Source organism: Oncorhynchus mykiss, chromosome 12, assembly GCF_057628025.1.
Source record: "Oncorhynchus mykiss isolate SJ-2025 chromosome 12, ASM5762802v1, whole genome shotgun sequence".
NCBI lineage: Eukaryota > Metazoa > Chordata > Actinopteri > Salmoniformes > Salmonidae > Oncorhynchus > Oncorhynchus mykiss.
The window spans coordinates 55,246,225-55,273,101 of record NC_143033.1 but is presented as its reverse complement, the minus strand read 5'-3'; the positions used below and the strand labels follow the sequence as shown (position 1 = coordinate 55,273,101).

Below are 26,877 nucleotides of genomic sequence, written 5' to 3'. Positions count from 1 at the left end.
CCATAGCTTTTCCTAGTCAACTCGTGTGGTCGGGATAAACTGCTGGCCCTTATCATGGAGCCCGCTGACAATGTACAGCATATGAGTGGTTTGGGGTGCGGCAGAGGCAGAGGCAGTCTTACATTTAGAGTGGTTGTCACACAGTGCTGAGGCCCTCATGTCACACAGGCGGATGGAGCCCTTGCTGCTGCTGTAGATGAAGGTGTTACACTGGTTGGGATGGAACTCCGCCGCTGTGATCACCTCTGTCAGCTCCTCCATGTTCGCCGGCTTGATGTCCACAATGTCTGAGGTGGGGGAGGTAAAGGAACTCAACCACATAGAGGAGCACTGACGCAATTCATAGCTTACAGTTTGAGACTTTCAAGAGAAGGAAAAGGGAAACCCATAGCAACCCATTAGAGGTTGCCAGAGTAAGCACACACACAAAAAATGAAAAGATATAACAAACAGCATGAGGTCAAAAAAAATAAGACTTTAAAAATGTCAAGGAACAGCAGAAACCAGCGCTGACCCGGAGGGAAATGACAGCAGATCCATCACAGAGAGCGAGAGAGAGAGACAGGAGATGAGAGCTGAGGAGAGAGGTTGACTAGCCAGTAGCACTGTGATTGATCCAGTAAAGAAGCTCAATACGTGCCCAGGGCCCCAAAGCTCAGCCATCCATTCTGCTGTCCATAGGGCATCTCATCTGTGATCTGCAGAGAACCTCAAAGTGGAAATCATTGTTGATCAATGGGGATGTGCGCCTGTTTAAAGATGACCTCATTGGAATCTCTCTGACACACACCTGGGATGGGATGCAGATGACTGCTGGACAGAGACAGGCACCGGATAAAGGGTAATGGCCAGAGTGACAGAGAGGCAGACATATGAAGACCCAGGGGGGATATAGACAGAGATACCAGCAGCTTGCTAATTGCTATCTACCCAGTGTAAATATCAACCAAGCTGTTAGCTCAAATTGCCTTCCATTTAAAGGAACACTGGAAGTCCATGGGCATTCTGTTACGAGGACGATCTGATAAAGGGGGATTTGTAGGCACACTGGCATCAGCAGTTTCATACGATGAGCCATATAGATCTACAATGCATTCGGAAAGTATTCAGCCCCCTTGACTTTTTCCAAATGTTTTTACGTTACAGCCTTATTCTAAAATGGATTAAATGAATTGTTTTCCTCATCAATCTACACACAATACCTCATAATGACAAAGCAAAAACAGGTTTTTAGACATTTTTGGAAATGTATTAAAACTAAAAGACAGAAATACCTTATTTACACAAGTATTCAGGAGACTGATAATTGAGCTCAGGTGCATCCTGTTAACATTAATCATCCTTGAGATGTTTCTAAAACATGATTGGAGTCCACCTGTGGTAAAATCAATGGTTTTTACCAGATTTGGAATGGCACACACCTGTCTATTTGTTTGTTTGTATTGTTTTACCTTTATTTAACTAGACAAGTCAGTTTTGAACAAATTCTTATTTACAGTGAGGGTCTACCCTGGCCAAACCTGGTCTATATAAGGTCACACAGTTTACAGTGCATGTCAGGGGGGGGGGGGGAAAGCCATGAGATCAAAGGAATTGTCTGTAGAACTCCAAGACAGGATTGTGTCGAGCACAGATCTGGGGAAGGGTACCCAAAACATTCTGCAGAATTGAAGGTCCCCAAGAACACAGTGGCCTCCATCATTCTTAAATGTAAGAAGTTTGGAACCACCAAGACTCTTCCTAAAGCTGGCCGCCCGACAAACTAAGCAATCGGGGGAGAAGGACCTTGGTCAGGGAGATGACCAAGAACCCAATGGTAAATCTGACAGAGCTCTAGAGTCCCTCTGTGGAGATGGGAGAACCTTCCAGAAGAAGAACCATCTCTGCTGCTCTCCACCAATCAGGCCTTTATGTTAGATTGGTCAGACTGGGGCAAAGGTTCACCTTCCAACAGGACAACGACCCTAAACACACAGCCAAGACAACACAGAAGTGGCTTCAGGACAAGTCTCTGAATGTCCTTGAGTGGCCCAGCCAGAGCCCAGACTTGAACCCGATCAAACATCTCTGGAGAGATGCAGCGACGTTCCCCATCCAACCTGACAGAGCTTGAGAGGGTCTGCAGAGAAGAATGGGAGAAACTCGCCAAATACAGGTGTGCCAAGCTTGTACCGTCAAAGGTGCTTCAACAAAGTACTGAGTAAAGGGTATGAATACTTATGTAAATGTGATATTTCAGTTTAAATTTGCAAACATTTCAAAAAACATGTTTTTGCTTTCTCCTTATGGGGTATTGTGTGTAGATTGATGAGAGGGGGGGGGGGGGGGGGGGACAATTTAATCAATTTCAGAATAAGGCTGTAACGTAACAAAATGTGGAAAAAGTCAAGAGGTCTGAATACTTTCAGGATGCACTGTATATCCTTTCATAGGTAGCAGTGTAATTGGGAGAAAATGTAAATTGTCAAAATTCATTCTTAACTTAAGCCTGGTTCTCTGTTTTATCCCAGTGTTTCATAACCAAGATGATACCAAACCTGACTGATCTAGCTACATTATGCCAACTCACATTCTCTCAGTACGAATTTGATAGGACACACTAAATGGGCCATTCCACCAAATCGGTGCCTTTTTCGTCCCCAGGACATTACATGCATGAATATGCATGAAAAGTATGTGTATAATACATTATATTATCAAGCAGTGTCCTGCACTTTGTCCTAATTGTAATTTGAAAACACATCATGTGAAGCCTTGATACAAACTACCTAGAACACTGAAAAAAATAGGATTTTAGCCCGTTCCCACTCTCTAACAATACACTTCACCATGAAAAATAATGAATAGAATCCTTCAGAAATCTTATTTTTTGTATTATTGTGTGACTCTATTTCCAATTTAGACATAACATTTGAATTTTCATCGGAAAATCATAATATGTTAAGTTAAAACACACATTTTAGTCGTGTCCCCAGGTTTTCACTCAGTCCTGTTAGCCTGACACATTCCCCTCTTTAAAAATGTGGGACATTCCACAAGTCACATGATCAACAGGAAGTAGCATCATTTGAGTCTCCTGAAGGCCATGGGAAGTCCAAAAGTAAGTTCTCTCACTCTTATGTTTTATCATATTGTAAGTATGACTGAAAATGTCAATCTCAAAGTACAGTCCTGTTAACGTCCAAGAAATAATTTAGGTATTGCTTCTTTTTTTTTTTAAAGATAGTTTTGGTAAACCACTTGAAGGTGCTAAGTGTTCTCATGCTATTAGCATTGATGCCAATTGTGGCTACATTTCATGTGTTTGCAAATGCTATGCTAAAAACTCAGTCCTGTTACTTTCAGTCCTGTTACTCATATGAAGGGTAACAGGACTGAATAAGAGTCACAGGAGTGAGAAGTTTGAATGACATAGCCATTTTAAATGTGTATCTGGTATATACATTGATTAATTATAATACTATTATCTTGATTTGAAGTTTCAGAGTTGGAATTACTGAAGGTGTTTTCAGTTTTACAATGTGAACACATTACTTACAGGGAGCCAATCGATTAGATGCTGCAGAAACGCTATCGCGCTCGAAAAGCTATCGCACTCGACGCGATGCCGACCCAGAAAGGAGAGAGAGAGAGAGATACTTAAAAGAAGGAACAGCAGAAATACAGGGAGGACATAGCATCAGGCAGGAAGAAAACAGTCAATAACATTTAGTAAGAAGGGGAAAAAGCGCAGATGTCGCAAAAAGTGGAGGGAGACTTTGCTACCGGATCAAGTCCAGGATAGAAGCCATGAAGCACCTCACTTACACCTCCAGTTAGCCCAGTTCCAGCTACGGTGAAGATGCATCAGGCAGTAAACCAATTCCACGGAGAGCTGACCTACAGGGATGTCAGCTGCTTGTGCACAGCAAGACATCCTCTGAGCTGCGAGTGCTTTAATGCAAAGCATTTCACGTTCAAATTGACAGAAGGCTCCCACGAACACAGAATATCAGTGGCAAAGTCCTGAGGTTTTGTCGGCAAATGGTGTGTGCTGAAGTACGGCGGTCAACTGTACCCTGGCATCATCACAGACACAAACAACACACACACACACGTCAAGGTTCGTTGTATGAAAAGGACTGGGGCCAACGAGTTTTGCTGGCCAGCATGCGAAGACATCCTGTGGTACCCCTTTCAAGACATCCTGTGTACCATCCCACCAGCGAAGCAAGTCACAGGTCGTTACATGGAAATTGACAACGAAGTCTGGGCCAAACTAGAGACTGTTTCTTAGAAAAGGCAAGTTTTTGTTCATTCATTTATTGCAATTCTATATGAAATACAATTGTATGTCGTGTTTGCAAGTGAATGTTGTGTTTTATATTTTCCGAAAATAGTACTTTCAAGTTAATATTAGATACTGGTAGTCAATGTAGAGATCTGAGGATCTGCTTAATATTCTCAGCTTTTTGTATTTCTTGTCTTTCTTGCCTTTTGTAGAGGAAGATGGAGAACCCATGCTGTGCAGAGGCAGGAGCCAGACACACATGCTGCAGGGGGAGGAGGGATACTCACACCTCTCTCTCTCTCTCTCTACCGCCCACCCCACCCCGCATACACACACACAAGCACACGCTCACATAAACGCACACAATTGTTACTGCTTTATGTTGCTATTTAGTCTCAGATCTTTTTGGCCAAATATAATGACCGGTTTTATCTTTGTTTAATTGAAGGAAGTTCTGTGACATCCAGTTATTCTCACACATACAAGCGCTCATTCCTGTTACTCAGCGCTCATTCCTGTTACTCAGCGCTCATTCCTGTTACTCAGCGCTCATTCCTGTTACTCAGCGCTCATTCCTGTTACTCAGTGCTCATTCCTGTTACTCAGCGCTCATTCCTGTTACTCAGTGCTCATTCCTGTTACTCAGTGCTCATTCCTGTTACTCAGTGCTCATTCCTGTTACTCAGCGCTCATTCCTGTTACTCAGCGCTCATTCCTGTTACTCAGCGCTCATTCCTGTTACTCAGCGCTCATTCCTGTTACTCAGTGCTCATTCCTCATTCCTGTTACTTAATTGTTTTTTATTTAAAAAATTAAGATAAACCACTTAGTTTTCAGTTATGCTTGGTCCATCATTTAAACAATTGTTTGATAAAACACATGATAGATTTGTGATAAAATTGAGGTTGGGGTCGCCCTTAAATAAAAAATGGCTTTGTCTTTAAAAAAAAGAGATTTCGCCTGCATATGACTTTTTAGCTACAGATATATATTTTTTTCAACATGTAACCATTCGTTTCTTTAAAATACCCACTTTATTGAGGGAAATACAAAGAAACTAGTTGGCATGACTTTTAATTGATATTTAAACCGTTTTGGTAACCGGACTGAGAGAAATGCAACCATCTTCCATTTAGAAACCTTGTAAAAATTGCCTGAGATTCACCATTACACATTTTGAATAGTTAAACATGTCTGTTATTAGATATAGTGCTAAAAAAAGATAAAGAATGAAGTTACATTTTGAAAAGTTACAACATGCAAATGGCACCGATTTGGCAGAATGGCCCAAATTCTATTGCATACAAGAGCCTTAAACTGCTTTAAACTGAATACCTTTTTTTATTCCCCATGAAACTGAGAAATAATGCAATTCAGAATTAATAGTATATATAAATAGTATATATTTTCTGTCTTCCAGCTTAACATCCTGACTGTGATGCATACATCATCATGAATGAGCTAATCCAACAACAACAAAAATGAAAACATCTTCCAAAGTGAGACAATCTCTTAATTTGAGTTCCTCAGCGGTCAGTCTAGCCATCTACAGTATGTTTGCCGGGAGAAGGATACTGAAGCTCTGGTTGGTGATCTCCAGGTTCCACAGATTGATTCTCAGGTCGTCTGTGGACATGTAGGTCTCGTAATCGTTGCTGACGGAGATGGAGTTGATGTGGTACGTGTGGGCGTTGGAGAACACCCGCCTGGGCGTCGCCTCCACCATCAGGTCCATGGGCTGCAGCACTGGCACCTGGGAAGGAGGTTGGCAAGGAGGGCACGATGGAGGGAAGAAGGGTGGCGGGGAGGGCACGATGGAGGGAAGAAGGGTGGCGGGGAGGGCACGATGGAGGGAAGGAGGGTGGCGCGGAGGGCATGATGGAGGGGGAAAAAAAGTGGAGCGGGAGGGAGTGATCGAGGGGAGGGAGAGAAAGAGAATAAGAAAAATGTGTTTATAAACATCAAATCACCTGTGTATTCAACAGTCAGTTATTCAGTGAGTGCAGTATTTCAAGTATGGGCTGTTCATGCACCACTCTGACAGTGTGAGACTGAACTGAGAGCTCCTCTAGCCAGCCCATAATGGGGAACCCCATGTTCTCACAAGGAGTAGGGTCCCTTAATGATGACAAATCTCAGCCCGGGCCCCTAGATACTAGCCACACAACAGGGGGCCCCTAGAGAGACCCAGACCCCCACTGTGCAAGGCCTTGTCTGCCACACTCGCACACTTTACGGGCCCCTTCCTCGACAAATGTTCCAGATTTTGTCTCATACGCGCCTCGCAATTTAGACTAATGCATTGCCAACTCAGTGGAATCAGCAGGAGGCTTGTGCTGATGCATCATGATCATTATCTCTGGATGTGAGAAGGACTCTTATAGAGGAGCATTAGGGTTTCATGATTGACAATGACTGCAGGAGATAGGAAACCTTGTGGCTGTTTACAAGTTCCAATTGATGATATAGGCATGCGGGTATTTCTACCATCATATTGGCCAAAACAAAGAAATAGGTTTTAGATATCTCGATCCCAAACCAAGGTTTGTACGGTATATTGGTCCAGCACTAGCCCAGACGACTCCTTCATTTGTGTGGAGCTGTCAGTTGTAGTGTGTGTTTTTTGACAGAGACTGCCCCCTCCCTCTGTCTGTCTGTGGTTCCTTTGGCTCTGTTTGGAAGAGCAATAAAAGCACTGGTAAACGATAACCCCTCACAGAGCTGCTTAACGGCCATACAGGAGGAGCAGCTGTAGCCTGCAGCTCCTCGCCAGGGACCCCCCCACCCCTTCACTAGCACTCCCCCTCACACACCCACACACAACCTCTCCTGTCTGTGCAAAGTGATAAATGCCCCTCCAGCCGCTCTCCCCACAGACACACACCACTCACACCCACCCACCTACACACAGACACACACAGACAATTCACACTTGGGATTGGATTTCTACCGCTCTCAGCCATAATCCCCCAGTCTCTAATGTTCTATAGTATTCAACTTTTTCAGGGAGGGGTCCATTTTTTTCAGCCAGAATTTCTCATGACCTCACCCCAAAATCTAATAGCACAACCTTAAAATTGGTCCATTTAGATGTTTTTTTTACATCAACAAATAACCTTGAATTCATTGCATTTTCATGTCTTAAAAATAAAGAAACATTTACTCGATAAAATTGTTATTTTATTTGTTGTTATCTTTCTCAAAAGCATTTGTATATTGTCCCATACAATAATCTGTACTACCACTGGTCTATAGGCTCGGCACGGGAGAGACAACAGGGAAAGATGCATTTACACATTAGAGGGAGGGGGAGAGAGACTATGGAAAGAACTAGAGGGGAAAGGGAATATGAAGAATCCTGGAGGGAGACGGAGTACTGACAATTTGACAGAGAGGAAGAGAAAGAGAGGATTAATGAGTGATAGTGATAACTAGTTACAGAGAGAGAGAGAAATAGAGAGAGAACTAGTGACAGAGAGAGAGAGAGATAACTAATGACAGAGAGAGAGAGAGAGAGATAGTGATAACTAGTGACAGAGAGAGAGAGATAGTGATAACTAGTGACAGAGAGAGAGAGTGATAACTAGTGACAGCGAGAGAGAGAGAGAGAGAGAGAGAGAGAGTGATAACTAGTGACAGAGAGAGCGAGAGATATTGATAACTAGTGACAGAGAGGAAGAGAAAGGGAGGAGTAATGAGTGATAGTGATAACTAGTGACAGAGAGAGAGATAGTGATAACTAGTGACAGAGAGGAAGAGAAAGAGATGAGTAATGAGTGATAGTGATAACTAGTGACAGAGGAAGAGAAAGAGATGAGTAATGAGTGATAGTGATAACTAGTGACAGAGAGAGAGAGAGAGAGAGTGATAACTAGTGACAGAGAGAGAGAGGAAGAGAAAGAGAGTGATAACTAGTGACAGAGAGAGAGAGGAAGAGAAAGAGAGGAGTAATGAGAGATAGTGATAACTTTTGACAGAGAGAGAGAGAGAGATAGTGATAACTAGTGACAGAGGAAGAGAAAGAGATGAGTAATGAGTGATAGTGATAACTAGTGACAGAGAGAGAGAGAGAGGGAGAGAACTAGTGACAGAGAGAGAGAGGAAGAGAAAGAGAGGAGTAATGAGAGATAGTGATAACTTTTGACAGAGAGAGAGAGAGAGAGAGAGAGATAGTGATAACTAGTGACAGAGAGAGAGAGAGAGAGAGAGATAGTGATAACTAGTGACAGAGAGGGGGAGTGGGACATGCTCACTAATGTGCATTCACTCTGGGCGCCTCCTTGGCTGACCATTATTGGGTATCTGTCTGACAGTGAACACAAACCATCTGTCAACGCCACACAGACACAGCGCAGCACAGCCAATGATTATCAGATATGAGTCTGCTAGCATGATGAGTGTCTCTCAGCGCCCCGGCACGGTCACACCATCACACAGCGAGAGGTGGAGGAGGAGCATGCTGCAGAGACTGCTGAGGTCATTAACTCATACATCAACGTCTGTTTCTCAGATGAGGCAGCGCTGGGAGGAGCTGCTTCGGTCCACAGTTATTACTCAATAGAAAGACCTGGACATGAATCAAGCCAAGCGGGTGATATATTCAGACAGGATAGGAGAGGCATGGGAAATCCACCTTCAACCCAAAGAGCATGCATACACAGTGGTATGCTAGTGAGCAGTGGACATTTTCAATAACATTGATCCTGTAATGGTCCCACATAGGGTTAAGTGTAGTCAGTTAGTAAGGTGCAGGGCACTGGGACAGACTGACAGTACATCCCGCCTCCTCTCTGATGGGTGACATCGTGTTTTCTCTCAGAGTGACTGACAGACATTTTCTTCGCTCACCAAGCGAGGAGTTTTCGTATGGAGGTCAATGAGGGAGTGTGAAATTTGGTTAACACATAATTGACTGGCATATTTGCTACATGTGGCTTACTTGATCTAATAGAAGTTTCGTAATGATTCGGTTGTTACGAGTGTACTGATATAAGTAGGACAAGTGACATCCCGGCAACTTTGAGAAAATACACTATTTATCGGAGTGGTGCCTGGTCTAGTTACCACAGCCAAAGTCATACACCCCAACTATTTCTACAATTTCTCTTCTAAAAATTTGATTTTAAACCTAACCTTAAATGTTCTGTTTTCATGACTTTTTACGATAGAGCCAATTTTGACTTTGTGGCTGTACACACGTATCTGCCTTCTCATTGGCTCAAATTATCCCACCTGATCTTGCCTACTCCTGACTGCCTTCCATTTTTTTTTTAATATTCATTGTTGGCCACTAGAGTATCTGATCAATATAATGGATAGTCTGTGCCAGTCCTGGAACCAGTGCTTGACATGGAATGAAATAGGTGCCGGTACTCATTTTGGGTGCCAGTACTGCTTACATTTAGGTGCCGAAGCTCCACAATACTTTTGAGCTAATATTCTATAAGAGGAACAGGAGGTCAAGCATTAGAAAATTGAAGTTGCCGGTACTCAGCTCCGGTGAGCTCCTGCCCAAGTCAAGCACAGCCTGCAACACTGTCGCTCCCTCCCACTAACTTAATCCCATTCAATGATGTTTCACAATTCCATCTCTCAACCATAATGTGATTTCTATTGATTTCCAAAGGCTGTGTTGCGTAAGGGTCAATTTGGGCCCAGAGTGGAAAATGAGAGCATGAGGAGAGAGGGATGATTGGCACGAGTCAGGGGTCGAAATATTGATACAGTTTCTGCACCGCTCACTTCTCTCCTAAATCAATATGATATTTACTGAGGAGTGCGGCGTGTGAGCTCTTGAACGAAGGAAAACATGTCTGTTACATTTTCCTTTTTTTAATGAGAGTGGAGGAGAAAAAGAGAGGATTCAATTCCAATGTTTGTTCTGTGGGGGGGGGGGGGGGTTCTTTCATGGAACACAACGATGATGAAAATAGGCATTTTATGTTTATAAAGGAAAAGACAACAAACGTCTAGCCATCGTAAGACCTCTGTTTACACCAGCTATAATCTACTATCATTGCTTTACCACCTGACAGCGACCAATAGAGTTGATTCAGACATGTCCCAGCCTGCTGTCTGTGTATCCATGGAGATGGGGGTGATATTTGACCCCATGCTGACCCCTGGGTACAGGATGGTGGAGACAGATGGGTCACTACTGGACCTGGCTAATGTTTGGTCAGTCAGCAGCATTGGCGCTTGGTGTCCCCCACTTACCCCACCCCTACCCCCCCTCTTAAGTGCCAGAAACACCCCTTCCACACCCTCACACTGACAGACATGTGCATTTGGCAAGATATGAAACCAGGCGAGTTTCTTTAATCCCTCAGTGGCACTGGGGGAGAGATAGAGGCTTAGACTGCCATGGGGAGCGATAATGACACAGGTTGCCAGAGGAAGGATGACATCAGTGTTCAACCTCTGTGTGTAGCACTGGGCGGGCGGGCACAGAGATGCCCGGAGGCTGTGGTGACACCGGGGGTGGGGCACGGGTTGGCATCTTACCCGCAGGGCGGTGATGGTGGCTGGGTCTCGGATCCTCCCTTCCTCGTCCTTCAGGTTGTAGCCCTCCGGTCTCTTGTCCCGCTCACTGATCTTCCACAGCTTCACTGTTTTATCTGCAGGGAGGAGAGGAGGAGGGGAGAGAGGGATGAGTAACAACAGACGAGGGATAGGCTAAACGAAAGGTGCACTGTGCTGATCTGGCTCGGGGAGATAGCTAGCTGCGCTGAGGAGGGGAGGAGTGCGACTCAGTGGTGTGCGGCTCGATCTGCTGTGCTGCTACAGTATTGGAAGCTTGCCACTGCGGAGGGTTGGCATGGCATAAATAGATAGCAGATATATCAGCTGAGATCAATAGCCTCCAATTAACCTGATTAAAGCCTCCTGTTGCCAGCCTAGCTTGTTCCACTGATGTCCAAAGATAGCGCTCTGCCCTCATACGAGTCTGTCTGCTGATGCAAGTTCCCCGTCTAATACATTTAGTGAAAGGTGAAAAGGAGGGGCACTGCAGTATTGTAAAGGTCAATGGAGTGACTGATGAATATGTGAATATGTAACTTGAGAAGAGCCACTTCCTGCCTCTTGCGGCACTTTAACATGAAAGACTTTTCCATAATGCAGCTGCTTGGCTAAAATCAATAGGCTGTATTATGCAACAGATGACGTAACGGAGGTAATGGAACCATTAGCAAATACCAACATCGACAAGTGAGCAGTAAAATATGGTGATTTCCCTAAAGCTGGCTGTGCGGCTTACCATTGGTGGAGAGGAGGAAGTAGGCAGCGTTCTGTTGAGGCAGCCAGCGGATCTTGTTGATCTTCTCCTCGATCTCCAGGCTCTTCAGGTAGTCAAACTCAGGCTCGTGGCTCTGGAAGGTGCTGTAAACATTGTACTCCCCTCTCCTGTGGGGCTGGTTCTTACTCTGAAACAACAAGGACAACGTTGGAGTTTGTGGAAGAATATGCAGATGTTCTGGGATTATTCAGCTATTCAGACATGCAAAAAAAAAAAAAAAATCCAGTGTTTGAAGCTTGACAATGAAATGAAGATAATGATATTGCGGGATGAGGATACAGAGGGGTACATTGAACACAATTTGAGAGTGGGGATCTTCCTTTTTGCATTGAATAGACAAAATGTAAGGAAACAGCAACCCAAGATTTTCACAGCAGCAGATGTGTCGCTGGCCTGGTTTCTGCTTTCTAGATCAAGCATACATACGCACACTACCCAGGAACTACCCAGGAACAAACAAAACATGGGGACTGTAGTATGTTGAGCAGTCACCAAAATCCCTCTCCGGCATTATACGGGTTGACATAACTGCTGACATAGTACAGACCTCGTGCCTCCATAAGGTATTTTTGTTGAGTAGAACTATGAGAAATCAGGCAAAAGTGGGTTAAATCTATTGTAAGGCTGTCAGGATCTGTAGTAAGGGCCAGCGAGATCGCTCAATAACAGCCCAGCAGCCTCAGCTCAGCCAACATGGCAGGTCAGGTTTCACCTCAGGAAGCTTCAGAATCAATAGAGCCAAATCAGATGACCAAACAAGAGGGATGGGTATTAATGGAAACAGATTTGCCCTCTGCGGGGGTGAAGACAGGGGGAAGCAAGAGGGGAGGGGGGGAAAGCGCCTCTGGTGTGAGGATTAGCGGATACTATGGAGCGCCTTGAAATCAGCTGGAAGGTGAAAAGACGCGGAGAAAGGAGGAGGGGGGGGGGGGACTCATGCAATCCCTGACGTTCATATTTTCTCACAGCCAGACAGAAGGTGCAGACGCTGTCTAGTCCTTTCATCCAGCTTCCAAAGAAGACGGTAGGCCTCCCCGAGTGGCCCATAATCTTTCCATAATACTTCCTACAACCACTGAATAAACATTCACAGACCCTTAACACTTCCACTACTAGTATTACTGCTACTACTACTGCTGCTACAACTACTACAACTACACAGTAACCCAGCGAATGTAAGAGCTCAGACACACCAATAGCGTTTGCTTGCCGAGAGTCCTTGGCATCTCTGAACAGAGTGTCAGCCATCATTTGCGAACCGAGTGTACACCAGTTTTACATGTAGAATCGGGTGAAGACAGTCAGATGTCAACAGTGGGTGGTCCCTAAAACACAGTGCGCGGAACGATTGGCAGACGAACGCTAGATCAACATTCGGTGCGATGTGTGCGAGCCTTTACTGTAACACGCTGGCACTGTTTCTTCCAGATCCAACCAACTAAACTGAGCAACAACAAAAAAACGCCCTCTCACTGTCAACTGCGTTTACTTTGAGCAAACTTAACATGTGTAAATATTTGAACATAACAAGATTCAACAACTGAGACACAAACTGAACAAGTTCCACAGACTCCACATGTGACTAACAGAAATTGAATAGTGTGTCCCTGAACAAAGGGGGGGGGGGGGGGGGGGGGTCAAAATCAAAAGTAACAGCCAGTATCTGATGTGGCCACCAGCTGCATTAAGTACTGCAGTGCATCTCCTCCTCATGGACTGCAACAGATTTGCCAGTTCTTGCTGTGAGATGTTACCCCACTCTTCCACCAAGGCACCTGCAAGTTCCCGGACATTTCTGGGGGGAATGGCCCTAGCCCTCACCCTCCGATCCAAAAGGTCCCAGACGTGCTCAATGGGATTGAGATCCGGGCTCTTCGCTGGCCATGGCAGAACACCGACATTCCTGTCTTGCAGGAAATCACGCACAGAACGAGCAGTATGGCTGGTGGCATTGTCATGCTGGAGGGTCATGTCAGGATGAGCCTGCAGGAAGGGGGGAGGATGTCTTCCCTGTAAAGCACAGCGTTGAGATTGCCTGCAATGACAACAAGCTCAGTCTGATGATGCTGTGACACACCGCCTCAGACCATGACGGACCCTCCACCTCCAAATCGATCCCGCTCCAGAGTACAGGCCTCGGTGTAACGCTCATTCCTTCGACTATAAACGCAAATCCGACCATCATCCCTGGTGAGACGAAACCGCGACTTGTCAGTGAAGAGCACTTTTTGCCCGTCCTGTCTGGTCCAGCGACAGTGGGTTTGTACCCATAGGTGACATTGTCGCCGGTGATGTCTGGTGAGGACCTGCCTTACTACAACAGGCCTACAACAGGCCCTCAGTCCAGCCTCTCTCAGCATATTGCGGACAGTCTGAGCACTGATGGAGGGATTGTGCGTTCCTGGCGTAACTCGGGCAGTTGTTGTTACCATCTTGTACCTGTCCCGCAGGTGTGTTGTTCGGATGTACCGATCCTGTGCAGGTGTTGTTACACGTGGTCTGCCACTGCGAGGACGATCAGCTGTCAGTCCTGTCTCCCTGTAGCGCTGTCTTAGGCGTCTCACAGTACGGACATTGCAATTTATTGCCCTGGCCACATCTGCAGTCCTCATGCCTCCTTGCAGCATGCCTAAGGCACATTCACACAGATGAGCAGGGACACTGGGCATCTTTATTTTGGTGTTTTTCAGAGTCAGCAGAAAGGCCTCATTAGTGTCCTGAATTTTCATAGCTGTGACCTTAATTGCCTACCGTCTGTAAGCTGTTAGTGTCTTAACGACCGTTCCACAGGTGCATGTTTATGGTTTATTGTAGACCTTCTAAATTGTTTATGATTCATTGAACAAGCATGGGAAACAGTGTTTAAACCCTTTACAATGAAGATCTGTGAAGTTATTTGGATTGCTACGAATTATCTTTGAGAGACAGGGTCCTGAAAAAGGGACGTTTATGAATGGTAATGCATGTGCCGATGTGATGTTATTTCATTCAAGGTTCAAAATATGGGTTCCTTAGATGCAGGTTTATGAGCTAGATGGCAAATGGTTAGTGACATAGTAAAACAGAGTGCCAGGATGTGAGAGACATGATGAGAATGGGGGTCCGTGCCGGTCTTACCTCCTGTTCCCTCTGGAACACCACTACTCTCCCTCCCTTGTCCCCCGTTGCCAGCAGCTCTCCAGTTGGGTTGAACTCAACCGTGGATATGATGTCAGCTGGAAGATAAGACACACAGAGAAACGTTACCTCACTGAGATACTTAATACAGTGATACAGTACATTGCCCACCCACTGTATGCCTGAATGAGTCACGTTCTGTTTCCTTCACCTCACTGACAACCGTAAAATCTATTTTCAAGACCCAGCTATGTGAAATTAAATTGGTGAATGGCTTGAAATGCACCACCTTCACCATAAGTATATGGTTGGGCACTGATGTTGGGCGATTAGGCCTGGCTTGCAGTCGGCTTTCCAATTCATCCCAAAGGTGTTTGATTGGGGTTGAGGTCAGCGCTCTGTGCAGGCTAGTCAAGTTCTTCCACACTGATCTCAACAAACTATTTCTGTATGGACCTCGCTTTGTGCACGGGGCATTGTCATGCTGAAACAGGATTCCGCAAACTATTGCTACAACTTTGGAAGCACATAATTGTCTAGAATGTCATTGTAAGCTGTAGCGTTAAGATTTCCCTTCACTGTAACTAAGGGGCCTGGCCTGAACCATGAAAAACAGCCCAGGTTTGTCTGTTGGACTGCCAGATGGTGAAGCATGATTCATCACTTCAGAGAACACGTTTCCACTGCTCTAGAGTCCAATGTCGAGCTTTGCACCACCCAAGAAGACGCTTGAAATTGCTCATGGTGATCTTGGGCTTGTGTGCGGCTGCTCGGCCATGGAAACCCATTTCATGAATCTCCCGACGAACAGTTCTTGTGCTGACCTTGCTTCCAGAGTCAGTTTGGATCTCGGTAGTGAGTGTTGCATCCGAGGACAGACGATTTGTACGCGCTATGAGCTTCAGCGGTCCCGTTCTGTAAGCTTGTGAGGCCTACCACTTCGCGGCTGAGCCATTGTAGCTTCTAGACATTTCCACTTCACAATAACACCACAGAGTTGACCAGCAGCTCTAGCAGGGCAGAAATTTTACAAACTGATATGTTGGAAACGTGGCATCCTATGACGGTGCCACGTTGAAAGTCACTGATTTCTTCAGTAAGGCTATTCTACTGACAATGTTTGTCTATGGAAATTGCATGGCTGTGTGCTTGATTTTATACACCTGTCAGCAATGGGTGTGGCTGAAATTGCCGAATCCACTAATTTGAAGGGGTGTCCACATACTTTTGTATATACTGTCTAGTGTAGGCGGGTCAAGAGGCAGAGTTAAAAAACGTAACCCTGATTCTTCAATGCATTCAAGCGGTCTATTTTCACGCCCCTTGCAGTTGATGAGCTCCTCAAGTCTTTGAAGGCCTGCTCTCTCCGAGGCAGAAAGGCCTGCTCAGATAGTGTCCATGGATCGGATCAATTATGTGTGCCACTAGCTCATCTCAGGGCTGATGAAAGGCCTGGGCCACCACTACAACAACAACAGCCTGGGCCACTCACAATGCTACAGCCCCCTCGCTAGGCTAGCTCCATCAGTAGCACCCCCCCCCCCCCTGCCCCTTGCCCCCCACACTGTCTGTCACCACCCTATTCATATGCAAAACCCTCTCACACATCTCCCTGACACACACGCCAGATCTCTACAATAACACGGTATGGTGGACCTGGAGAATTACAGCCTGCTGCTTCTCTCTGTGGCAGGGGAGCCTCCGCAATATGTCTCCACAACTCAATCACATCAGATCAGATACAAATGACATTTCTGATCCACCCGTCGCACACTCGGAACACTCCATTCATGTGGTTGACAGTGAAATTGCATTACAAAAGAGCCACCCCACACCCTCCTCCTACAATATTAAAGATGGTAGATAGATGCTCACACTCATGTTCATATATAGAGATGGAAGAGCAATGTCTGTCTTTACAGACCCCAACAGGGTGGCTAGGCATCCAACCGTTGACGATGGTACAGAATTACTGTGGTTGCATCTCTGAGAAACATACACAAACTACACCGAGGACAACACAAACAGACAAACGTGTGTGTACGACACAAACGTCTCATTTAGCAGCATCACTGTAGGTGGTGCGCAAATCCAGATAACCCGTCTGCATTCTAGGGGCTTAGAGAAATGGCAAAGGAAGCTGCCATTGTTGGCTGTCTTGCGGTGTGATGAGGACTATCTTAACCCACACAGCCACAGAGGAAAGTAGGGCAATCGGGGATGTTTAATTAAAGGAACCGCTCACTAGGGAGCGTTGAAGAACTGCGACACCACCATGGAACTTAGGGAACGAATGCTCTCCCCTCTGCCTGTCTGTGTAAACAGCCTGCCGTATCAGTGCCACCACAGCCCCAATACAGCTCACTGTACGCATTAACAGCCTCTCAAGTGTCTCGTACTCCACGCCCCGCTCTTGACTCGACCGTACAATTTGGCAACCTCGAAGAAGACAAAGAGCCTGTATTGCTGTCTATGTGCTGCTGGGTGTTTATGTATGCTGCAGCAGTAAGCTCTGCCCTGCCCTGCCAGCGGAGGGGATTTGCTTCTAAATGGAGGATCTGTGTGTCTATTATGCATAACTATCCTCAGCCCAAACACACAGTCTATCCAAGGCGGGCGAGTATCCTCTCCGTCTCCTTATCTAACCCTGTAGGTTCCCTTCCGCCCACGTCACACACAACAAAAATGACATGACACACCTGGCTACCTCACATGACCTGTCGACTGAACGCACCAAACATTGATTCAGGTCAGGACATCCAGAACTGAGATGTATCAAGTAGAATATCTATCTCAAGCTGGTTCTAGCAGTGTGAGGTTAAGAGAATTCAACTGGCATGCCTAGAATGGAAATAGTTTGTTTTCATCTGAAAAACAAAGGAGTCGATCATGAGTTTTCCCCTCAAGCAGATTGTGGTCGATTGATTCCTACCTTTGACACATCTTCCCTGGTCTTCCTCTAGCAGATGCATCTGTTTTAGAGGCTGTGCCTGGGTACACTGTTGCTATGCAATCCTCTCAGAGATACGGGTACATACTCTGCCAGGTGGGCTGTGGCTCGCTCTCTCATTCGCAGGTATATTTGTATTGTTCGAAACTCTCTTCAGACCTGATGAGTCCCTCGCACACATACACACTCCCACACACTCGCGAACAGAGTGCTTTTACCGACAACGCTCGGTCCGGATTTGAATAATTAACATTAAACCAAGCAAACAAACAAGACCGGGCTTTTAAATAATGATATTTTGTTCCCAGGAGAATCATGTCAGAAATAGAGAGGGATAGAACGAGAACGAGATGGAATGAAAGGAAAATAGATAGATGTGTTTTTTTGTGTGATTAAAAGAGAGAGAGAGAGAGAGAGAGAGAGAGAGAAACAGGGAAGGGAGAGAGAGAGAGAGAGAAACAGGGAAGGGAGAGAGAGAGAGAAACAGAGAAGGGAGAGAGAGAGAGAAACAGGGAAGGGAGAGAGAGAGAAACAGGGAAGGGAGAGAGAGAGAGAAACAGGGAAGGGAGAGAGAGAGAAACAGGGAAGGGAGAGAGATAGAGAAACAGGGAAGGGAGAGAGAGAGAGAAACAGGGAAGGGAGAGAGAGAGAGAGCGAGAAACAGGGAAGGGAGAGAGAGAGAGAGGGAAGGGAGAGAGAGAGAGAAATAGGGAAGGGAGAGAGAGAGAGAAACAGGGAAGGGAGAGAGAGAGAGAGTGAGAAAGAGAGAAACAGGGAAGGGAGAGAGAGAGAGAGCGAGAGAGAGAGAGAGAGAGCGAGAAAGAGAGAGTGAGAGAGAGAGAGAGAAACAGGGAAGGGAGTATGGAGCGATTTCTGTGTCAACATACATTTTATTTGAATTCCATCATTTTGAATTTTAATCTAATCTTTTTGATATTGTAATGCTGAACTTGTAAACTTAACTTGTATTTCCTGATTTGAAACTGAATTGAATGAATATTACAGTCAGCTTTAACATTTAATTTCCATTTAATTGAATATTCAAGCTCAATATTTATATATTAATTTTCAAAATGATAGATGTTGCATTAATTGTCTGTGCATCAAGTTAACAAACTATAATTTCAAGTTTATCAAAGTTTCATATATTCAACTTCTCAGACGCATTCAGATTCAGTTTTCCAATTCAGTTCTCTAAATTCAGATTCAAAACCAGAGACAACATCCTGGTACTTTGCCAGCCAGGAAAGGTGGAAGAGAACTGATAGAATCCAAAGCCCACTGTGGTAAACAGAAACTTCTGGCGGTTTCTGAAAACAATTCATTTGGCCCTGAACCGTTTGAACCGTTTTGGCTATGAGCTACTATGAGCCCATTCCTGAAAGCTACGACCCTCTGGAGCCTGGACATGGGTGATTCACTCTATGATGATCACAGGCTGCGTTAGAAGGGAGTGTCACAAAATGTTCCCCACATAAGAATATACAGTTGAAGTCAGACGTTTACATACACCTTAGCCAAATACATTTAAACTCAGTTTTTCACAATTCCTGACATTTAATCCTAGTAAAAATTCCCTGTTTTAGGTCAGTTAGGATCACCACTTTATTTTAAGAATGTGAAATGTCAGAGAGAATTGTTTATTTCAGCTTGTATTTCATTCATCACATTCCCAGTGGGTCAGAAGTTTACATACACTCAAATAGTATTTGCCAGCATTGCCTTTAAATTGTTTAACTTGGGTCAAACGTTTCGGGTAGCCTTCCACAAGCGCCCACAATAAGTTGGGTGAATTTTGGCCCATTCCTCCTGATAGAGCTGGTGTAACTGAGTCAGGTTTGTAGGCCTCCTTGCTCGCAAACGCCTTTTCAGTTCTGCCCACAAATTTTCTATAGGTTGAGGTCAGGGCTTTGTGATGGCCACTCCAATACCTTGACTTTGTTGTCCTTAAGCTATTTTGCCACAACTTTGGAAGTATGCTTGGGGTCATTGTCCAATTGGAAGACCCATTTGCGACCAAGCTTTAACTTCCTGACTGATGTCTTGAGATGTTGCTTCGATATATCCACATAATTTTCCTCCCTCATGATGCCATCTATTTTGTGAAGTGCACCAGTACCTCCTGCAGCCAAACCCCCACAACATGATGCTGCCACCCCCGTGCTTCACGGTTGGGATGGTGCTCTTCAGCTTGCAAGCCTCCCATTTTTTCCTCCAAACATAACGATGGTCATTATGGCCAAACAGTTCTAATTTTGTTTCATCAGACCAGAGGACATTTCTCCAAAAAGTATGATCTTTGTCCCTATGTGCAGTTGCAAACCGTAGTCTGGCTTTTTTATGACATCCAGCATCATCACAAGTTCCTTTGCAGTTGTTCTGGGATTGATTTGTACTTTTTGCACCAAAGTATGTTCATCTCTAGGAGACAGAACGCGTCTCCTTCCTGAGCAGTATGACATCTGTGTGGTCCCATGGTGTTTATACTTGCATACTATTGTTTGTACAGATGAACGTGGTACCTTCAGGTGTTTGGAAATTGCTCTCAAGGATAAACCAGACGACGTCTACAATTATTTTTCTGGGGTCTTGGCTGATTTCTTTAGATTTTCCCATGATGTCAAGCAAAGAGACACTGAGTTTGAAGGTAGGCCTTGAAATAGATCCACAGGTACACCTCCAACTGACTCAAATGATGTCAATTAGCCTATCAGAAGCTTCTAAAGCTATGACATCATTTTCTGGAATTTTTTCAAGCTGTTTAAAGGCACAGTATGTAAACCTCTGACCCACTGGAATTTTGATACAGTGAATTATATGTGAAATAATCTGTCTGTAAACAATTGTTGGAAAAATAACTTGTGTCATGCACAAGGTAGATGTCCTAACCGACTTGCCAAAACTAAAGTCTGTTAACAATACATTTGTGGAGTGGCTGAAAAAACAAGTTTGAATGACTCCAACCTAAGTGTATGTAAACTTCCAAATTCAACTGTAGTTGAAATGCCTTGTCATAGAATCCAAAGCTCACTGTGGTAAACAAAAACCATTGTAAAGGACTTCTAAGGATAGCCTTTCCACACCCAATTTAATCTTGCTCTTGTGACTGACTGTGTTTGAGCCAGGTCTGCTGCATGTCACAAGACTGTGTTAGTCCACTCAGCTAAAGCCTATAGGGATAAGTTCAGGAAGTTCATGTAAAGGACGACACACTGCTTGATTAAGGAGTACCGCTTCCCTCTGATTCAGCTCGTACCGAGACTCAAACTCAGGACCTCACAAACACACTGGACTGCCCTCAGGCCTCGCAAACACACTGGACTGCCCTCCTGACTGCCCACAATGGACTGCCCTCATTCCAACCCACCCCTCTATTGAAAAAAGGCCTTCTTCAATTGCGCAAGGAGGGACACTTCAGGCTGATGAGCAATGTTGCCTGTAAGCTATGCGCTGGCACGCAGCTCCCCCGGGACTGCCGCACAAAATAAATATCAGCCAGCACAGAGAAGCACGAGATTGAACTTCACTCAACTTCTAGTTTTCCCCTTTAGTTAACACTATCAACGTTTCCCTTTACTGTGGGAATTGCCAATATTAGCCACTAATATAGATGTTTGGTCAACAGGGGGGTGGGGAGTTTTTGCCCGCATTGCAGACGCGGCTATATCGGTCTGGCTATTACAGGACTATTAAAACCCCAGTGCACTACTTATATATTATATATATATTTATATTTATATATATTTATTCAGATTTTTCAGGGGGTGCTCCAGCACCCTCAGCACCATTACGTCCCGTGGCTATGGTAGATGCGCTTGCTTTGAGATCAAAGCGAGAGCTGCATTAAGCCACGTGTGCACATTTGTTAATGTTCTTTGCTAGTAAGTGAGTTATTAGCCCAGTTATAGCTCATTTCTAGTCAGCAATGGGGGAATAGTTGCTTCCTTCAAGAGTACAAAACGTGTTCATTTCTAGCCATCATTGAAAAGCGAGTCAGGTAATGATCATTTTTTCTGTCTTAAAGGGGCAGTGTTGTATTTTTGAGACAGGCTTGAATAAGCTAAGTAGCCAATATGCAGAGGATAGCATAATTTGTCTGATTCTCTGTAATAATGGTATGGGAATAATAATTAACTGAATTTCGTAAAGTGGTTTCTTGCACAAACAACACATTTAAATCACCTCCTTGTCTGAAGGACAAGTGGATAAACAAATTAATGTCAAGCCCTGCATATTTTTTCCCAAAAGTCTCACAGAATGTAGGACTACATTGAACACCGCACATTAGTTGCTACTGTAGGCTGAATGATAGAACAGCTGTTTCCATTTTAAAATGTTATGGGATGCATTTTCTCCATTGATTTTGATGGTAGGCCACTCTGGTTGGCCTACATTATGATCAAATAGCCACCGTAGCCTACTTGTCCACTGTTAAAACGGTTCCTTAAAGCGTGTATAGCCTCAGTGTTCACAGTCAACGCGTGCCAGAAGATGCACATCATTTTCACAACGTTCAAGTTTGCGCTCAGCAGACCAGACATTTGCTCAGTGCCTAAAGAAAGGGAACATTGCTGATGAGTGAGTTTCAAAGATCCCCATCTGCGACATTCACCCCTTTAGTTCACTCCACAGCAACCCCAGTGATTGTACCAGTGCAACTGTAGAGTTGAGTCCAGTTTCACCATTGTAAAGGACGCCACGCTGCCTGCTTAGCGAGTACAGGTCTTCAAGATCCAGCAAGTTTAGGTGATCAATGCTTATGTGATGAGAACCTACCCTGAGACCTGAAGATGTGCTAGTTTGACATCAGGCACGGGCAGACTGGCCATCTGGAATTTCGGGCAAATGCCAGATGGGCTGGTCCATTTTTAGCCCAGTGGGACGGTCAAACTTGTTTTTATTTTGCACAAAATTATAATAGTGGGGGCCTCAAGGGAAATAATGAGTCATTGTGGGGGCCTGGAGGAAAAGAATGGGCAGGCGAAGGGGCCTGGAAATAAGAATGGGCTCTGTGTTAGAAATGCCGGGGCCGATTTCTGGTCCCAGTCGGCCCCTGGTCTCATGTCTCCGGCAAGGGTAGTCATTATGAGGTTAACATGTGACTGACTGGGTTAAGACTGTGTTAGCCTGTTTCCTAGACATTGGTCCTGTGACTTGGATGGGTGTATTAAAGTAGGTGCACAGATTCTTCTGCTTCTGTTTGCCACAGAAAGGGTTGTTGTGCAGTAGGCTTGATTTCGAACCCAGTCTGTTATATTGGTGCCGTGATCTCCGAGTATGAGGTCCAAGGGGGGGAGGGGGGTGAAATGTAACCGAGGTGGTTGGATGAACCTTATTGGAGACTTGAAGACTTGTGTTAGCTTCCTGAACTAATGCCTATGTGCTAATCTCAGGTCTAACAGCCTTGTGGCATTCAGGAGACCTGGTTCGAACCCAGTCAGTCACAAGAGCAAGATAAAATAGGGGGTGGAAAGGCTATCCTTAGAAGGGCTATGACAGGGCTATTCTGAAAAGTTGGCTAGGAGACATCTATATTAGTGGCCAAATTGCTGTTTTTGTGACACTCCTAATGGAGCCTGTGATCATCGCACATGGGAGCAGAAAGCAAATGAATGCTCCAGAGAATCTTAGCTTTTGGGAATGGGGTCATAATAGCTCATCGCTAAAGTGGTTCAAACACTAAAGCCAAATCCATAGTAGGGAAATAAATTCAACATGCCACATTGGCTTCAGAAACCAGCAGAAGCTTCTGTTGACCACTGAGAGAGTTTGATTATATCTGTTCTCCTCTACCTTTCCTGGCTGGCAAAGCACCAGGACGTGGTCTCCGGTCTGAATTTAAAGGACTGAATCTGAATGCATCTGAGAAATTAAATATATTAAACTTTGATTAACTTGAATTGATGGTTTGATACACAGACCATGAATGCAATATCTACCATATTTAAGCTGAATATACAAATATTGAATTTGAATTCAATTGACATTTTATTTTAAATCGTAATGCAATATTCATTCAATTTAGTTTCAAATCCTGAAATACAAGTTCAATTCATGAATTCAATTATTCAAATTTGTGAATTAAACATAAAACAATATTACATTCAAATATCCTAATACAAATTAAAAATGATAAAATTAAAATACAATTTCTGTTGGCACTGAAATCGCTCCATAAGGGAGGGAGAGTGAAAGAGAGAGAGAGAGAGAAAAGAGGGGGAGTGAAAAAGAAAGAAGACTGGGTTGTTATATTTTTACCCTAGTGCACCTCCATGTTGTCTGTGTGTGTTGGGGGGATTTTAGGAGGTTTCCATGACGACCCCCTCCTAGACTAGCAGGGGCTGTATGAGGAGCATAGCCTGGGAGGACTTTGTTCTTAGGCTTTGAACTGGCAACAGCACACTGCATCTTCACTACTGCTTCATAATCATATACACTAACCCCCCGCCCCCCCCCCTTCCACATATATATAGTACATACATATAGAAAATACTGCAGTATGGAATGATATGTTGTCAGCTATGTTCGAAATCCAAAATTAGATTTGGTGTGTTATAGATGATCATCAGATAGCTTGATGAGACAACAGATTGACAGCTGAACGACCTTGTTAACGTTCCTATTTGTGTGTTACATAACGGGCCTCATTTGTGAATTGTGTTGGATCCAATAGGCTTAATGAGACAGGAGAGAACAAAGTGTTTATCCACACGTAAGCGGTCAGTGGCTCTCCTGTCCTGGCTAGCCCTGTCTGTCTCTATCTTGTCTGTCTCTATCCTGTCTGTCTCTGTCCTGTCTGTCTCTTGTCTGTCTGTGTCCTGTCTGTCTCTTTCTAATCGGTCTCTATACATCCTGTCTGTCTCTATCCTGTCCTGTCCCTGATGTTAAGGACATCCATACTGCTGACAGGTTGGCCACATACTGTCATCACACTATAACCCTGCATCCCAAATGGCACCCTATTCCCTACATTAGAAAGAAAGAATGGCGCCATAGGGAATGGCTGCCATTTTAAAGGCTTCTAACCAATTGTGATATTTTGCATGCAATCAATGCATGAGCTCCATTAGAGACTATCCTACCAATGGGACATTAAAAACTGTAATATCTTATTTTTCACAAAGTCGTGACTGAACAACAACACGAGTAATATATGTGTTCTGTACATCGGCAGGATAGAACAGCTACGTCCTGTAAGACGAGGGATAGGGGTGTGTGTCTATTTGTCAATAACAGCTGGTGCACAATGTCTAATACTAAGGTAGTCTCGAGGTATTGCTCCCCTGAGGTAGAGTACCTCATGATAGACCGTGGACCACACTATCTACCAAGAGTTTTCATCTATATTTTTTGTAGCCGTCTATTTACCACCACAATTAAATGCTAGCACTAAGACCGCACTCAACGAGCTGTATAAAGCCATAAGCAAACAAGAAAATACTGCTCCTAGTGACCGGGGACTTTAATGCAGGCAAACTTAAATCCGTTATACCTCATTTCTATCAGTATGTCACATGTGCAACCAGAGGAGAAAAAAAACCCTAGACCACCTTTACTCCACACACAGAGACACATACAAAGCTCTCCCTCACCATCCATTTTGCAAATCTGACCATAATTCTATCTTCCTGATTCCTGCTTACAAGCAAAAATTAAAGCAGGAAGTACCAGTGACTCACTCAGTACGGAAGTGGTCAGATGATGCAGATGCTACACTACAGGACTGTTCTGCTAGTACAGACTGGAATATGTTCCGGGATTCATCCAATGGCATTGAGGAGTATACCACCTCAGTCACCGGGCTTCATCAATAAGTGCATCGACAACGTTGTCCCCACAGTGACTGTACGTACATATCCCAACCAGAAGCCATGGATTACAGGCAACATCTGCAACAAGCTAAAGGCTAGAGCAGCTGCTTTCAAGGAGTGGGACACTAATCCGGATGCTTATAAGAAATCCCGTTATGCCCTCAGACGAACCATCAAACAGGCAAAGCGTCGATACAGGACTAAGACTGAATCCTACTACACCGGCTCTGACGCTCGTCGGATGTGGCAGGGCTTGCAAACTAATACGGACTAGAAAGAGAAACCCAGCCGTAAGCTGCCCAGTGACACGAGCCTACCAGATGGGCTAAATGTCTTTTATGCTCGTTTCGAAGCAAGCAACACTTAAACATGCATGAGAGCACCAGCTGTTCCGGAAGACTGTGTGATCACGCTCTCCGTAGCCAATGTGAACATTCACAAGGCCGCAGGGCCAGATGGATTACCAGGACATGTACTCAGAGCATGCGTGGACCAACTGGCAAATGTCTTCACTGACATTTTCGACCTCTCTATGACCGAGTCTGTAATATCTACATATTTCAAGCAGATCACCATAGTGCCTGTGTCCAAGAAAGCGAAGGTAATCTGCCTAAATGACTACCGCCCCGTAGTACTCACGTTGGTATCTCAATCTCAATCGCACTCCACTCTGCCCTTTCCTACCTGGAAAAAAGGAACACCTGTGAGAATGCTGTTCATTGACTACAACTCGGTGTTCAACACCATAGTGTTGAAAAAAAGCTCACCATTAAAATCATTTAAACATTTTTAAATCAAAGATCATCATTAAGCTAAGGACCCTGGGACTAAACACTTCCCTCTGCAACTGGATCCTGGATTTTCTGACGGGCTTCCCCCAGGTGGTAAGGGTAGGCAACAACACATCTGCCACGCTTATCCTCAACACGGGGTCCCCTCAGGGGTGTGTGCTTAGTCCCCTCCTGTACTCCCTGATCACCCACTACTGCGTGGCCAAGCACGACTCCAACACCATCATTCAGTTTGCTGACGACACAACAGTGTTAGGGCTGATCACCGACAACAATGAGACAGCCTATTGGGAGGAGGTCATAGCCCGACAGTGTGGTACTAGGACAACAACCTCTCCCTCAACGTGAGCAAGACAAATGAGATGATTGTGGACTACAGGAAAATGAGTGCCCCCATTCACATTGACGGGGCTGTAGTGGAGCGGGGCGATAGCTTCAAGTTCCTTGGTGTCCACATCACCAAAAAACGATCATGATCTAAACAGACCAAGAGGAGACTGAAAAGATTTGGCATAGGTCCCCATGTTATACAGTTGCACCATCGAGAGCATCCTGACCAGTTGCATCACCGCCTGGTATGGCAACTGCTCGGCATCTGACCGTAAGGTGCTACAGAGGCTAGTGAACACAGCCCAGTAAAT

At 44.8% G+C, this 26,877-nt stretch overlaps 1 protein-coding gene and 1 long non-coding RNA gene across 4 annotated transcripts in view; one reads left to right on the top strand and one right to left on the bottom strand.

Moving 5' to 3' along the window:
• Nucleotides 1-26,877, bottom strand: part of ppp2r2bb (protein phosphatase 2, regulatory subunit B, beta b) — a 92,517-nt gene that overhangs the window by 2,750 nt on the left and 62,890 nt on the right. For 2 of the 3 annotated variants that reach the window (XM_036937799.2, XM_036937801.2), the window contains exons 2-6: nt 14,685-14,782; nt 11,529-11,694; nt 10,775-10,887; nt 5,846-6,023; nt 123-287 (exon numbers count right to left, since the gene is read on the bottom strand). In XM_036937799.2, the coding sequence (XP_036793694.1) occupies nt 123-287; nt 5,846-6,023; nt 10,775-10,887; nt 11,529-11,694; nt 14,685-14,782 (720 nt within the window). Of the gene's footprint in view, nt 1-122; nt 288-5,845; nt 6,024-10,774; nt 10,888-11,528; nt 11,695-14,684; nt 14,783-17,616; nt 17,992-26,877 lie in introns of those variants that run through there. The other variant, XM_036937802.2, reaches the window with a different exon arrangement.
• LOC149979219 (uncharacterized) lies at nt 3,033-5,220 on the top strand. The gene is made up of 2 exons (XR_016485128.1): nt 3,033-3,100; nt 3,541-5,220. It is a non-coding gene; the product is annotated as an uncharacterized LOC149979219 (long non-coding RNA).